Source organism: Trachinotus anak, unplaced genomic scaffold, assembly GCF_046630095.1.
Source record: "Trachinotus anak isolate AG129_WGS33_773 ecotype Australia unplaced genomic scaffold, CSIRO_AGI_Tana_v1 ptg000012l, whole genome shotgun sequence".
Classification (NCBI taxonomy): domain Eukaryota; kingdom Metazoa; phylum Chordata; class Actinopteri; order Carangiformes; family Carangidae; genus Trachinotus; species Trachinotus anak.
This window is the reverse complement of record NW_027273863.1, coordinates 4,722,702-4,739,035: the sequence shown is the minus strand read 5'-3', so window position 1 is coordinate 4,739,035 and position 16,334 is coordinate 4,722,702. Positions and strand designations below refer to the sequence as shown.

The 16,334-nt window shown below is 41.4% G+C and overlaps 1 protein-coding gene across 1 annotated transcript in view; it reads left to right on the top strand.

Moving 5' to 3' along the window:
* Nucleotides 1-1,301: 1,301 nt before the first annotated feature.
* pappa2 (pappalysin 2) overlaps nucleotides 1,302-16,334 on the top strand; it is a 77,565-nt gene continuing 62,532 nt past the window's right edge. The window contains exons 1-4 of the mRNA XM_071492040.1: nucleotides 1,302-3,373; nucleotides 8,369-8,601; nucleotides 9,435-9,662; nucleotides 9,897-10,495. Of these exons, the coding sequence (XP_071348141.1) occupies nucleotides 2,395-3,373; nucleotides 8,369-8,601; nucleotides 9,435-9,662; nucleotides 9,897-10,495 (2,039 nt within the window). The 5' untranslated portion in view covers nucleotides 1,302-2,394. The remainder of the gene's footprint in view (nucleotides 3,374-8,368; nucleotides 8,602-9,434; nucleotides 9,663-9,896; nucleotides 10,496-16,334) is intronic.

The following is a 16,334-nucleotide window of genomic DNA, read 5'->3' as shown; positions in this document are numbered from 1 at the left end:
TCTTCAGAACAAAGCAGGTAGCATATTTGGATGATAAAAAGCCAAAAACCCTTTTCATGTGCAAGACAGATGTTGTGCCTGTCCATGCTGTACCACTGTAGAGAGCCAGAGCATGAGTGAGTGAGATAGGTAGATCAAGACAAGGCAGAGGGAGGGGGGGAGGGAGTAAGAGGAAGAGAAAAGGATGAAGGGGGAAAGGGAGGGAAAGGGGTTCACCCCCTTTACTTTGGATTGTGTGTGTGTGTGTGTGTGTGTGTGTGTTGGGGGGGCGGGGCTTAAGAATTGTTCTTACATATACTTTACTTTACACATGATTTTATACTTTTTACATTGTATAAATATTGAATAAATATGAAATATTTTACCCAGTTTGAAGAAAGGCTGCTTTGTAAATTAGGATTTTCATACACATAAAATACAATGTACTGTTATATACAACATACTTTACAATAGCTACAACCTGCCGCTACGACAGTAAAATGCTGCATATAAAAGCATCAGTAATTTTTTTCTCATTGGAAGGGGGGGGGGGGATTACTAACTTTGAATATATTAAATTCTTTTATATACAACATTTTGCCACAACATTTGATTCAGAAAAGTGCTCCCCTGTGACTGTTATGGTATTATAGATTATGTTACTGATTCATGTGCAAGTAGCATTGTCAGCTTGTATGGTTACAAGTGGTTGAGCTGGAGTTAATTTTAACTAATTTATTAACTGTTCAATGGGTAATTATGTCTCATAATTTGATCTATGTTGTGTTTGTACAATGTTAAAGTAAAGCAAAAAGTGGATCTAAACTCTAGTGGAGTAGTGGGAAGTCATGGGAAGTACAAGTACCTCAGATTTATATTTAAAGACAGCAGATCGTGTACCTTGTGGAGCCCACCACCTCATGCTGCTGATGATAATATTTGCATGTCAGTCTTTTACTTGGCACAGGGTTTTTACACTTTCTTTAACTTCAAGGCTCTGAATACCCACCAAGATGGCTGGATGGACGAATGAGGTAAGGATAAGAATAATAAATACGTAAATAAACCGTACTCCCCACCCCCTACTCCCTCATCCGGACCTCCACCAACACCACCACCACACTTCCCCTACCGGTGATGTCAGGGCGGGCAGGGGCTCCCTGATAAAAAAAAAAAACCTTTGGACTCGGGAGAATGAGAGAGCGACAGAGAGCCTGAGAGAAAGAGCGAGAGAGAGAGAGAGAGAGAGAGAGAGAGAGAGAGAGAGAGATGGAGGAGTGAATGGAGGAGGATATTACAACTACTGCATGGACCGGTGCAGAGGAGCAGCAAGTCACTCTCTGAAGCGCTCACAGACGCACAACAATACCAGGAGGAGCTGACACGCAGATGCCGAACCATGATTTAATGGACTAAAATCTTTTTTTTCTTTTTCAAAATTTGTATGAAAGCTTCTGCTCAACAAGTAGGGTAACTATTTCAGCGCTGGCACTTTGCACTGCGCTTTATTTTGCCTCTGCAGTTCACTTTGTTTTTTTGTTTTTTTTATTACTCTGATTCACCTTGCAGCCATATTTTAGAACAAGGTGCATAAATGATGCCGCAATGGTCAGGTAAAAAGACACAAGAGGCTTCATGCAAAGACAGTATGGAGTAAAATCTGATTTATTCATCAGAAATAAGGAAATTGCACCCCCGCTTTCCTCAGTAATAAAATAAATCTTTTTCTTATGATTTCAAAAAATTCAAAATCAGCCTGGTGACGTTTTTTAATTTCTTTCTTCACCTCATGGGCTCAGCCTATAGTGAAGACAAACAGAAGTTTTTTTTTCTCTACCTGTACCAGAAACAAAGTGCCAGAGGCTGCAGATATTTCGCAGACAGTAAACATGAATGGAAAAGACGCAGAGGTTCGATTCTGAAGGTCCGCGCAAAGTGCAGGAGAGTGGAGAGCCACTGCAGCTGCGCCAACAAAGGCTTTAGCTGAACTCAGCTGAAGATTTGAATGTTTCCTGTGATTCTTCAGGAGGATTCATTCAAACAAATTTACCAAATATAGACCAAGAACCTCAATGCGCAATAAGTCCGTGTGAGAAACATTGAATGTGACGTTTTCTTTATTAGTTTGATCCCTTTGGAATGCACTGATAGTTTATATTTGATTACTCTAATTTGTTTACTAAAATAGGTTAACTTTAAATTCCAACTTAAACAGCAGCTTCTTTATTGCTGGGGAAATGTGCGCAAATTAATCTAATAATCACAGTCACCTCTTGCTGCTGACTTGTAAACCAGGGGCTGACTTTTGATAACTAAAATCTTTCCCCCCTTTATTCTAAAAAAAAAAAAAACAAAAAAACAAAAAACAAAAAACAACTCCCCTGCAAAGTAGGCTGCCTTCCCTAACCAGAGAAAATGTTGTTGATCAGACTACTGGCTATCTTCCTTGTCCTCATCACCAACACGTGGCTGCTCAACCCGGTTCGCTCCGACGCACTCAGCCGGTACAAACGCGCCATGGCCCGGCGGGCAGACCGTGAGCTCTCCAGGCTAGCAGGTGAACCCTGCACCGTCTCCAGCATCTGGAGGTCCCGACGACAGCCCCGCTCTCTCTACCCGTCCCAACACCGCCCTCCAGCGGCCCATCTGAGGACGCACACAAGCCCACCAGAGCTGTACACTGTTGAGAGCGCTCCTGCGGCTTGTGCAGGAGGGTGCAGGGGTGACACCGGGGTGCACCGGGTCGAGGAGAGGAGAGGCTGGGGCGACACAGAGGATGTGACGGTGGGAGCGGAGGACGGATATATGACATTACCCGCACCACTGTATGGGAAACGCTCCACAAATGACAGGAGAGACCCATATTATGATAGTAAAGACGCCAGGCAGCTGCCCGGGACGTCTCTGCCTGAAGACGCCGGGCAGAGCGCTTCCTCTTCGGGCCACGCACAGTCGCCTGGGGACTCCCACTCCAGACCTGCTCGTAGCCTCGACGGTACGCTTCCATACGATGAAGATGGCAACTCCAGTTGGGAGAAAGTTTTCCCCGACAGCTCAACAGATTCCAGGGGACTCCAGGTTCTCCACAGACTGCAAGAGAAAGTTGGAGACCAGCAGCCCTCGGCCGGGACTGTGGAGGACGGTACCGTGGACTACTCTGGGGAGGTGGAAGAGGCGGATCCGCCGGCGAGCCTGCCAGTCGGCAGCTCCTCTCCGTGGGGGAGCCCAGTGCCTCGGGTGCCCCCTTCATGGATGACCGCCCTGTACTTCAGCGGGCGTCGGGAGCAGCTGAAGATGAAGCCAGCTGCAAGGGTGGAGCTGCCGAGAGACAAGTTCAGCCTGGAGCTCTGGGTGAAGCCTGAGGGAGGGCAGAGCAACCCTGCACTCATAGCAGGTGGGTGTTAACTGATCATGTTCGCATCAGTGCCATCTCACAAAAAGTTTCCCCTGTAACCACAGTCTCATGGCCATACCGAGTACACTGGAGTAGATGCCTTGACAGCCACGACAGTGGGTGAAAACACAGTTTTTCTCCAATCTTACTGGCCTCATCTATGTATCTGAAGTCACTTACTGGTCATAAACTCTGGACTTGGTCGTCTGCCTGCTCATTTTTTCTAATCATTTGTTTCAGGATATTCATATTATCCTCCTGTTGCTGTGATCTGCCTACATACAGCCTCAGTTAGACTCCTGCTTTGAGGCTCGTCAGTCTCCAACTTCTTTACTTTTCCTCTTGCTGCTTCCTCACTGTTCCTTTTTTCGTGTTCTGCTCTATGTTATTGCAAATAGCTTTTGTCAGCTTCTAACCCAACAACATTTGGGTTTCTCCTTTAACAACAATCCCTTGTGCTGTGTGTCACTCTGGTTAAATGGTTTCCAGGATAAAGATACTGGTCCCAGGAGGCTGGTTTTCACAGTAAAGGTCAGACAGGGTTTATCCAGGGTTTTCTCTTAAGCCTAGTTTATACTGCAGACATGGTGACAGCAATGATTAGGAATACAAGATAATATTATGAAGACTTACTGCTGAAACTGTGAGTTGATTAATTGTTTTTAATCAACTGACTGAAATGGATAAATTGATAGTTTAATCTATTTATTAAGAAAAAATGTCAAATACTCTATTTTCTGGTTTCAGAGTCTTAAATGTTAGAATTTGCTACCTTCCTCAGTTTTATATGATTGATTTATGACTCTAGATTTAATATGTTAAGGTGTTAGACTGAAGGGGAAATTTTAGGATGTTACATTGGGCTCTGGGAAATTGTGATGGAAATTTCCCTCTTTTTCTGCATCCCTGATGGTACTGATAGTCATACAGTTGTCTGCTACCACTAACAGCAAAGTGCTCTTGCTGGACAAATGCAAGACAAATGGCATCAGAGAAGAGCTGGACTGATAAAGTGGCCAGGCTCATATATATTGGGCGATATTAGCTTATTGCAGATAGAGTATATTGGTATTGGTGTATAGGTTGACAAATAAGTAACAAGGAACTGCAGGACAGAAATGCCAAATTAGGTAATTTGGAAAAAATGACATTTTTTGCCCCCCTCAGGGTTTATTTTTCAACTGTAATAAGTCCTCCCCAGTTTGCATTTAAAATTCAGTATCAGTTGGGCTAAGAGTGAATCAGTTGCTTTTGCTTTGCACTGGGATTTGCACATATGAACTCAGAAACACATTTCACTGGGGTTATATAAATTAGTGCCTGGTAGGTTATTTTTTGTGCTTTTCCCATGAATCGTATTGGTATAATCTGTCCATGTTCATTTTTCATTTCCCATACATGAATGGCAATGAATGGTGTTTAAGTTTTTCTCAAAATTTGAACCCAATGTAGGGTCATATGTCATTTATAACCAAAAAATGCATGTGCAATTAAATTACCAAATTAAAGATGCAAAAAACCCCCAACAACAAATAGCATGCGCCTTGGCCTAAATACACTGCCCACCTCGCCCTTCCATAGCTTAACCTCTTCATCCTGGCATTTTTCAGCTTTGGTTGTGCCCCTGCTGACAGCCATGATTATGATGGACTATAATTGGATAATTGCACTGACAGTGATGATACAGTTATGATGGGTGTGATGGAATAATGTTACTGACAAAGATAATATGATTGTTGGATAATCACACTGCGGTGCTGATGAATATGATCATTATAATGATTGATTGATTGCTGGTAATGATGGTGATAAGGATAATGAATGATCACATTACCTACAGTAAAAAATCCAGACTGGTTATGATGAAGGTGCTTATGACTATTGTAACATTATCAGTGGTAATGATGATGATTAATACCTGTTCTTTATTTACAAAACTGTATACAAAAACACTGCTGCTTTCAAGACCCAGTTTAGACTGAGTTAAAAACTTCCACAATAACCTGCAGTGAGGTATTTAATGAAAATAACATTTTCCACCATTTTTTGTCACAATAAATTAAATGGTATTTTTCATTCAAGTCCCAGACTCTGCCTAAATATGTGGTTACATAACTGTGAGAATTCCCAGGGTGTGTTTCATTCAGTCTCTCTCCTCATACTTAACTTGTTTGTTGGTTTCCACTGATTTTGAACAGAGGCTGCAGACTCATTGATCTTACAAAACCTTCACTTAACCAGTCTCATCACATGTAGATGAACATTGCTGCACATGTGACAGAACACATACAGTACATCAAACAAATTGAAGAGGTGTAGCAATGGTGCAGCACCGCAGCTGCCCAGGTAGTGAGGGAGACCACAAACTGTTACGTCTGCTCACATTTACTCTGATCAAAGATCCGACTCCATTACTTACTTACATTACTTTTTTCCCCTCATTGCTTCCTTAAGTGAGGGCAGCATTTTGTGGCCGAGGCCTTTCTCTTTGTAGTGTCCTGAAAGAATTTGACAAATAAAGTGAAAAACTCCCATTGTTTTGGCTAGACATGACATTGGCATTAGTTTGACTTCTAATGGTCAGTGATGATCTTATAAATCTGTGTTTGTACATTTCACCATGTGTTTCTGAATATAGTAAATGGTAGAGTATAGATTAGGCTGCTGGACAAACAATGTAATGATGACACTATTCGTACATCTCCTTAAATGCACAGTACGTCACTTCTTCTGCTAGGGGTCTCTCAATAAAACCAATGACAAAAGACGGCGTTGGGTGAAGTCATGAAATAGTGCGGGATCATGGGAGTTGTTGTCTTCACCAACAACTGCTGCAAGCTTCTGTCCAGTTTGGATTCCTTCACTGTCAGTCATTCAGGAGGTTTTTCCCTGGAACTAAATTATCTACAGAGGTTTCCTCTCCTCTCCTCTCCTCTCCTCTCCAAAACAAACAGACAGGACATCAGGGAAGGGCTGGGAGCTAATCTCACTAACTAACTGCTAACTTATGAACCAGACATTTGGGAGTTTTTTACCAACAGTCAAATTATCCACAGAGGTGTCTTCCTCTCAAATGGACCAGTGGATTAAAAGTAGTAGAAACACCACTTTTTGTCGGACACAGGATGTCTTGGAATGGCTGGAAACTGAGACTCCTCACCTTAGTTTCTTGGGTTTAGTGTTGGTGACAGTGAAGTTTATATATATACTAAAAGCATTTTATGTATATCCGAATAGCATTTTGCGCCTCTGCAGTGGCAACAGATATTTTTTTGTGCATTTTTTGCCTTTATTGACAGGACAGTAGAGAATGACAGAAAAGGGGCAGAGAGAGAGGGGGAATGACATGCAGGAAAGAGTCAAGCCGGTGGGGAGTCGGGAGTCGCCCGCTCATGTGGTACGCGCCCTAACCACTCCGCCATCGGGCCGTCCGGAATTTCTGTCTTTTTTGACACAAATGTTCACTTTGACTCAAGGATGAACTGATTAGTTTTTGGTGGTCAAAGATCAAAGGTCAAGGTCACTGAGACCTCTCAAAACACATTTTTGGCCATAACTCACAAATTAATTAGCTAATTATGACACAATATAACACAAATGTCTAATAGGAAGAAATTATGCTGACAGTTGAAGTGGCATTTTATATACAAATGGTCAAATGTCAACTTCACTGTGACATCGTAATGTTTTGTTAAAACACTTCTGACCATTACTCAGTGCTGTCACTCAGGAAGGGGAGATTATGACCATATTTTCTGTAACGTGGCTGGTTGATGGAGGCATACAACCATAATGTGGTAATTCTAGTTACTTCTGGCGATCGTATTCAGGTTTCAAAAATGATAAAAGTGGTGTTTGTTTGTGAAGATTATCTTGCTGAACAAAACTTGTAAGTATCATAAACTTTCATTTTGTAACAGAGCTCATGCAATAATTCAAAGGCTAATGGAAAAAATCCCTTTGACTATGTGTTGTGGCAGCCAGGGTGATATTAACTTCCGGGTTGACCTCCAAAAATGCATCATTCCCACAGCATTCCATTATGTCAGTGTTGTGTTTTTAGCTAGTTCTGTTGTCCCTTTAAAACATCAGTGTCTAATTGAACTCAGTATTATGATTATGATTATGGTTAACAAATCATGCCAAGATGGAGATGAGTGATTGCCTTAATGTTATGTGGGGTTGTGCAAATGTCTCACAACATGAGAACCACTTATCCAATAAACCTTGTTTCCTTTTGCAAAAAAAAAAATATATTGTCACTATTATGGCTTTTCTCATTCATCATGATCAATCACATGTGGTAGTACAATAGGCGATATGTATACAGTATAATCCAATTCAACTGATAATACTGAGTATACTCGTAGGATCAGGCTTCATTATAGCCTCTTAACTGCTGCTTTCTTTAACTGAATTAAATGCTTAACTATAAAACTGGCTCACATCCTAAAAATATCCCTCGGGATATTTCGTTATAGGTGCGCACTTTACAAACTCACGCACATATACGCAAGTAAATGTATACACATGCACACACATACAGCATTGAGGAGGGTGAAGGGTTTCCCTGACCCTATGCTGTCCCAGTGTTAGACATCTGGGCTGCAGATGTGGATCTGTGTGTGTCTGTTGCAACAGCAGATGGAAACATCACGGCCTTGCCTTGGCTGAGTGAAATACCTCCGTCCTTCTTCCCCTCTCTGTTCTCTCCTGCTGTTTCTGGCTCTGTCTAGTCTCTGTCTCTGCCTTACACTCTATCTGTGTCTCAGCCACTCTGCATCTCTCTCTCTCTCAGTCCTATATCCTGTCCACAGAACTGCAATCACCTTGACAGACTGCTTGTTAGTGTGTTTATTTATTCATTTTCCTGAGGGCAATGACTATCTGTAAATTTGCTCTTCTTTGACTCAGAAACAGAACAGTAGCATGTTTTCCATCAATATTCTTTCCCAATAATGTATTTTACTTTTCCCCATTCTCCCTGTGGTGTAGGTGTATTTGACAATTGTTCCCATTCACTGAGTGAGAAAGGCTGGTCAGTAGGCATTCGCACTGTGGAACCTGACGGCACCAAAGACGCAAGGTTCTTCTTCACGCTTCGGACAGACCGAGCTGTAAAATCTACCACTGTCTATAGCCACCAGAGATACCGAGCCAGTGCCTGGACTCACCTGATGGCCACTTACAACGGCCACAACATGACCCTGTATGTTGATGGAGCTAAGGTGTGTGGTTTTGGTGCATGGTTGAACATTAGTTGATACTTTGTTTGGGGTTGGTTATTTTCCTCTGCTTCACTTTTAGCTTCTTGATCTCTGAGGTACAGTGACAGTGGCAGATGCTGCTCGTCCTCTGGGGACTAGCAGCTTCCCTGCCATCACCCGCAGCAGAGGAGAGAAGAGCATCGCAACTGCAAATGACAGCATAATGCAGTAGAACCTCTCACACTGAACTTTAAAGAACATAAATAAAATATTTTGTTTCTTAATCTTTTTAATTTTTTTAATACTTTTTTTTTCTTCTTCAGGGAGTGGGGGTAAGGGAAACTGAACACTTTTATATTTAACCTGTAGGCCTACATACAGTGGTATGTGGATTAAAGGTCCCATATTTTACACTTTTCAGGTGTTTATTTGAAGTTATGATATCCATAAGAAGATATATTTGTGATTTTAAGAACCAAAAACCATCTCTTTGTACTTTAACATCTCCTCTCTCAGGCCTCTCTCTGGAGCTCTAGCCACAGCAGGTCTTTGACAGAGTACAGGGCGCCTGATGATGTATAGGCTATGGTAGTGTTGACAGCCAGATGGAGAGCTTTTCACATGACTTCAAATGGCCACACTGACAGCTGTAAGACTTGGGTAACTTAATGTTAAGATATTCTTGAAACTAGGAAATTGTCCTTGATTATCGATTAGAGGATTAATTAATTAATTATTATTAATAATTATTATTAATTCTTTTTTAATTATATTCACAACATAATGAAATAAAGAGATATTTGTTTCTGCCCTTCTTCTCCCCTTGGCTGTTTCTTCTCTGCTTTTCCTCTCAGGTGGGAGAAAGCAATCTCCAGTCAGGGAATCTATACAGCCCCTTCATGACTACCTGCAGAACCCTCTTCCTCGGCAGCAACCAATCAGATCAGGGACCCAGCTTCAGGGGCCACATAGGGGGTGTGGTTTTGTGGGGCAATGCCCACTCTCATGAGGACCTGCTGAAGCGGCCACTTCAAATTGACAAGATCGAGCCGGTCCTGGCGATGTGGGCTGACTTCACTAATGTAATTGGCTGTATTTATTATACTACCCTGTCTGTTGTTCAGGCTGTCCAAAAATAAGCTAGTCTCAATTCCATAGTATTATGAATTGAGATGATTTTATTTTGGTCTTCATCTTATTTAAATGTTATGTATTAAAAGTGACTGGAAATAGCATAAATGTTAACTGAAATTCTGATGGATTCTGCTCCTGACCTTTTTTTATTATTGTTTTTAAAATAATTTTCTGACTTGTAGGTGGAACAGCTATGGACTCCATATAAAGTTGGCCTTCATCCGACCATTATCACCACTCCTGTCCCTGAAGAAGAACTTGTCTCCTCATTCCCTCCACCACCCTGCGGCCTGACACCCTGTGACAACGTCGACATCATCTTAGGCTACAACAACAACTGGCAGCTCCGTGCCCCCAAGCGAGTTCGCTACCGGATCGTCAACCTCTCCAACGACGATGGTGAAAACCCCACCGTGTCGCAAGCCCAGATCCAGCTCCAGCACCAGGCTCTGACTGAGGCCTTTCGCCCCTACAACATCACCCTAGATCTGAGTGTACACAACGTCAGAAACTCCAGCCTCCAACAGAAGTTTATCCTCAGCAACTGTCGAATTGGAAAGATTGGGAATCGCCAGTGTGACCCTGAGTGTGACCATCCAAGAACGGGCCATGATGGAGGGGACTGCCTCCGACTGGGGCCCTGCTACAATTGGAAGCGACAGGATGGGGTTTGTAACATGGAGTGCAACAGCATACACTATGACTACGATGATGGAGACTGCTGTGACCCGGAGATCACTGACGTCCTCAAGACCTGCTTTGATCCCGAGTCCCCTGACAGGTGAAGTGAACAGTTATTTCTTATATTATCACTCTGCTGCTCTGAGTTCCTTTTTTTTTTTTTTTTTTAACAGAAATACTAGTTTCAGTCACTAATTATTTCCAATTGCTTTCAAAGTGTAGTTTTATTTGATTGCTGTTAAACGTAACACTTAATTTTTCACTTTAAAAGCCTGTCCCATTCTTGTGAGTGCGTTATATCAGTAACTCCTTGGCCTTGTGAATACAATATATTGTGCACCCCTCAACTGAATCCCTTCAAATTTGGCACAAATGTCCATTTGGACTCAAAGATGAACTGATTAGATTTTCAAACATGAATAAAAAAGTAAAGTGAAGATGACATTTTAGATGCAAATGTTCAAAGGCCAACTTTGGTTTGACATCATAACTGGTAAACACTTATGGCCTTTATTCAATGCTGTAACTCAGGAAGGGGAGATTGTGACCATATTTCCTGCAACTTGGCTGGTTGGGCATACAACTGCAAGACAGTAATCCTAGTTGCACTGATAGAATTCATGCTGTTTACTTTTAAGCTAGTGAGGACAGCATGTTTTCCAGAGGCAAGAAGTCTCTGGGCATAAATGGTCACAAGTAAGACAGCTTCTCCCCATGTGGTGAGTATCTGTCGTAACACGCTGCAATGCTTCAGCAGGGCTGAACAGCTCAACATGCTACATGTACAAATTGGTAGTCTCACTTTCCCCAGTGGTTTTAGGGAGAGCACTGTGAAGTCGGGATGGTGGGTTAAGAGGCCAAAGTACACACTTATTTTTACTAAACAACTCAAGCAGCAGCCCGCTGCCTTCCATTTAGTCTGACAGACAGGCTCATGCAGAGTTCCAAATAGCTTGCATAAAGTCTTGCCATGAGGTCGTCGGGCCCAGCTTCTTAAAGACTCGATCCTTAATCCAAATTGTAACCACAAGCTTTACACTGGAAAACACAACATGGAGATTGGAGCAGTTTGTTAAAGTGACAGATTTAACACTTAATGCCTGGAGTTGACAGACTGTGACAGCTTAACACAAGGATGTATTAATGTTTTTTAAAACAGTAACAGATATTTTTTCCATTTATACTTTGCCAGATGGAAATCTCTCTTTACTAATATACAAGATTTGTTATTTCAACTACTTGTGCCACAATCATAATCACAACCTTGTAACTTAAGAAAAGATAAAATGTTAAAATTTCCATCTTAATGTCTCTTAAAGACATGGCAGTATTATTTATGATGTATTGCATCTCTAAATCTTAATTAACAGTCATCTTGATAATAAACTGCACCACATATTTCTGTAATAGTTATGATTGATAAGACCAGACAATCCTACACTACTTTTGTTCTCAGTTATAGCTTTATTTATTAATTGCCTTTAATCCTTGCATGAGACAACTGTATGGTTTTATTACCTGTGGTGAAATGATGACATTAGCATTATACTATAGACAATTCATACAGCTGTAGAGCTGTATGAATTGTCTCATTGCTATATCACAACCTATTGTTAATGTATAATTGTATTAGTTGCATGTTGAATGAAATACTGAAGTCTATATGTACAAACCTGTATGTGGTGTGGATTTAGCATTTTCTTCCACCAGATCCGTATTTGCACCAAATTTGACAAACTCATAGATCTCAACACCATAAATGTTTATTACATCAGGATCCAAACAAACACACTTACACAATTAAACTAAAACTTAAACCAGCAGTATTAGAATTTTTTGCAGCATATCTTGTTTGCAGTGTAGGGGAGAAGTACATAGATAGATAGGCCCTCGCAAAAAATGGGGGACTAACTTCTGGTGCATGTCACATAATGAGCATGCCAGTTAGAGATAATGTACATTTCTACCACTTAAATAAATTCAATATAATCATGCTGTTTTGCTTATTGTAAGTATTAGATTCATTCATTCTGATCCACTTTGCTTTGCTGTCTTTTAACCCTGTCTGGTTGTTGTTGCTTATAGGATACCTGCAAATGTTTCACAATAAAAGCCCTGTTAAGAAATGGAGGGTTGTTGTCCACTGAAATACTAGTAGGCTTTTATTTTTAAATGGTTACAAGTAGTGCTGAGTTTGCATTAACAGCGTAATGCAGTAACTTCAATAGGACAAGTGGAAGCGGATCAAAGCAAGGCTTCTTACCAAAATATGACCAATTATACTTAAACAGAGAGAATTAGAAATAAAAACCTTCCTCGAATAAAGGCCTGTTACCTTCTGCAGTTGAGGTAAATAATGGTCCCGCCCACTATCTGAAGAAATATGGTAACAACATTTTCCAGGAGCATTTGGGTTGCATAGCTATTGTCAGAATTATGAGCAAGCTTTTATTTCCACCATGTAGTGTTGTAGTGACCAAACACATGGTAGTGCTCTTGAGAAAAAATGCAGAGAGTCAAGAGCAAGAGAGTCATAAGAAGGACCCCAGTCACCTCTAATTCCTAGCTTCCTTTATTCCTAGGTTTGCCCTATTTCTACTTTTTGCTTAGTTAGTAGCGGTGGCCCAAAGGAGTAACCTTGCTTCTTTACCTGAAACACAATGTGCCCAGGGGTGGCACGGTGATGCAGTGGTTAGCACTATCACACAGAAGGCTCTGGGTTTGAACCCCAGGCTTGGGGCCAACTCCTTTCTGTGTGCAGTTTGCATGTTCTCCCCCGTGTCTGCATGGGTTCCCTTTGGGTACTCTGGCTTCCTCCCAGAGTCCAAAGACATGCACACTAGGTTAATTGAATGAGAGTGTGAATGGTTGTTTGTCTATATATCTCTACCCTGTGAAAGACTGGGTTCCTGACCAGGGTGTGCCTCGCCCTCGCCCAAAGTCAGCTGGAACTGGCTCCAGCCACTCAGCGACCCTGTATGGATAAGTGGTATAGATAATGGATGGATGGACAATGTGCCCTTGAGGAAGGCACCTAACCTTCAACATTTTCATTGTCCAATAGAAGAGGACAAGCTTAACTGGATAGCTCCCAGTGGCCAACAGAAGGAGACTGTTGTTGTGTGGCCCCCAGGTTTGAATTTGTGCAGCTGTGTGAATGTGAAACAAGCTTCTGTTGGAAAACAACATTGTGTTTGGTTGATTTTCGCTGGAAGACAGAGTGAAGTTAGATAAAGTTAGGACTCACCTGAGTCATAAGTTCACTTATGTTGTCCTGTGATGAGCTTGGTGTGGTAGACACAGGAAGAGAGACAGGAAAAAATTTTTGGTTGGTAATTGTTATAGTCAGATGTTCCCTGTCTCATCATAAGCTATATACCCTGCTGTGAGGAGACTGATGACACTGATGTCAAAAGTTGGAACGCAGCACTCTATTCGGTTGTTTTGCACAAACTGAGCAAACACTGTTATTCTTAGTTATATCAAATCCTTAGTGATTTAGATTTAATTTGATAGTTATTGCAAAGAATAGTTCAAAACAGATGAAAATATATCCGCCACACTTACCTTTGGGTAGAAAAATTGGAATACGTTTTAGTTTGATATATGTCAAAGAGTTGGAGACATGAATGTAATGTGCTGATTTAAAGGTGGTTTTATAAATCACGGCTCTGGATTTGATCTGGTCCTGTGCATACGTTTTTTTTGTAGGAGACTTTCATAAATAAGGCCTCTGCTATTCAGGTTTTGAAAGTCACAGTGTGTGTGTGTGCTCTTGTGCAATGATGTAACCCTTGCAGTGACTCTTGCCAGAGTTCCTGTCTATAAGCTTCTGCCCCTTCATTTAAAAACAACATGAACAGCTATTACACAGGAGACAGGAGTGTAATAAAAACTGGGCCTAACGGACAACAGTAGTGTAGGTCCTCTGGAAAGGTCCTGACCCCAGCTTGTTGAAAATGCTTATGTGCGAGTGCTTCGACATGCCTCCATGCATGTGTGTGTGTCCCTGGATATCGACTTGCAACTCTCTCAGGCAGAGAGAGAATTAATTTGAGGATGACATTTTGCTGGCATTTGTGGAGCAGTGAACCATTTTTATGTTTGGGATCTGGGTTTTTGATATCCCCCCCTCCTTATTCCCTCTAAGCTCTTGGCCAGGTATTCTGATTTTGGGACCCTATATGTGTGCAGCTGCTGCTGGCCAGTACAGGGCCAGAGTTTTTTGAAGCCAGCTGCTGTCACGACAAAAATTTGTTGTTGAGAGCCAGTTTTAGAGTGATGGGCAGGTACATTGCAGATTTTGGCAGCACAATAGAGAAAAGGAAGTGTGGAGGGGAAAGACGAACAGAGGGAGAGAGGCTGGGGTGGATAGGGAGTGATGGGGTAGTGTGGGACATCATGTCCATTTACGCTGAGACACATGTCCAGGATTTGCTAACATTTTTTGGTTAGCAAATCCTGGACAATGCACTTTGGTGAGAAGAGCTCCAGGCAACTCCCCTGAAAGAGAAATCCCGTTCTAACCTTGTTTGAAGCTTTACGTGTATGTGAATCTCATGCATGATGTTAGATCAAGTTTTATCCTGCTCAAGCTGTATTGCATTTTATTTACAAATAAAAAAACAGGTCCTGCAATATTCCCTTGAATGGTGATGCAGGTCTGCATCAGACTGAGACAACTGATTTGATGATGTTGCCCACCTCATGCTTACTATGACAGTGAGCACAGCATGCCAACTCAAAAGGGCGTAATATTGTAATTGATTGTTTTCTTAGCCCACTCCCTCTTAATTACAGTTGCTTCATCTCAGATTTTTGTTCTCCCACGTCACATATGCTGTTTACAACAAGAGTGGCAGATTGGCACTCCAAAGAGCTTTTAGCTGATGACCACTGATTTTGTTGGTTGAAATGATAATTGTAAATAACAGGTTTAATAACAGCTGTATCTAGCTAACTCATTAATAAAGTTAGCAAAACTCTGCGAGTTTGTTGAAAATATTGTCCCCTGCTGACTTTTCAATGTTACCAGCTGCCTTGTTTTCAAATGAAAACCTAAAACCTTAAATTTGCATTTGATGGGTTTATGATGTTGGACTGAGGCTAGATTGCATGCTTCAGGAAAAACGTTTTATTATTCTTGTAATACAACCTGGCGCTAAAGATGGACGAAAATGTTTGTGGAGCTGAGACCTTGGTGCATTAATAACTGTGGTAAGAATACGGTTAGCATCATTAGCACAGCTGGGCAACAGGTTAACCCAAGACTAATTAATTTGCTCGCTAATTAGCTTGTTAAGCAGCTAAGCTAACAAGCGAAACATGGTGAACGCAGACGCATATACCTGCTAATTATTGGTAACATATAAAAAAAAAAAAAAAAATTCACTTATCTCATAAAAGCAAGAGCACAGACTTAATCACGTTCTGTTAACTGCTCAGCAAACCATATCATTTGACTGATATTTGCATGAAAAATCCTCCAAAAGGCACCAACTACATGGTAACACACAACTTTGGCGTACTTCTCCCTCAATTAACAGATTTATGCAGCGAAAGAAACAAAATAGCCACTTTAAAAAGTAACAGCATTGCTACACTAATGTTACAGGTATTTTTGAATAATTTAATTCACATTTACAACCAAAAACAACAGGTTCCAAACAGAGAGGAAGCTTGTCCCCTGCTGTAGAAAGCAACGCCTAACTCTTCTCTATCACGTCTTTTCTTCTTCTAAAGTTAGCATGCTAACCAGTTAGCCTTGGCCCGTCTCATTACTTTCCAAAAGCAACTGACTGTAGCCTCTAATCTTCCCTGAAGACGTAGCGCTGCTCAGAGGATTTATTATAACCTCTTGTCTAAACACCACGATGGCTCATTAAGTGACAATCACCACCACCTGCTTCAAACAAATAGCCCCTTTAACATAAAACCCT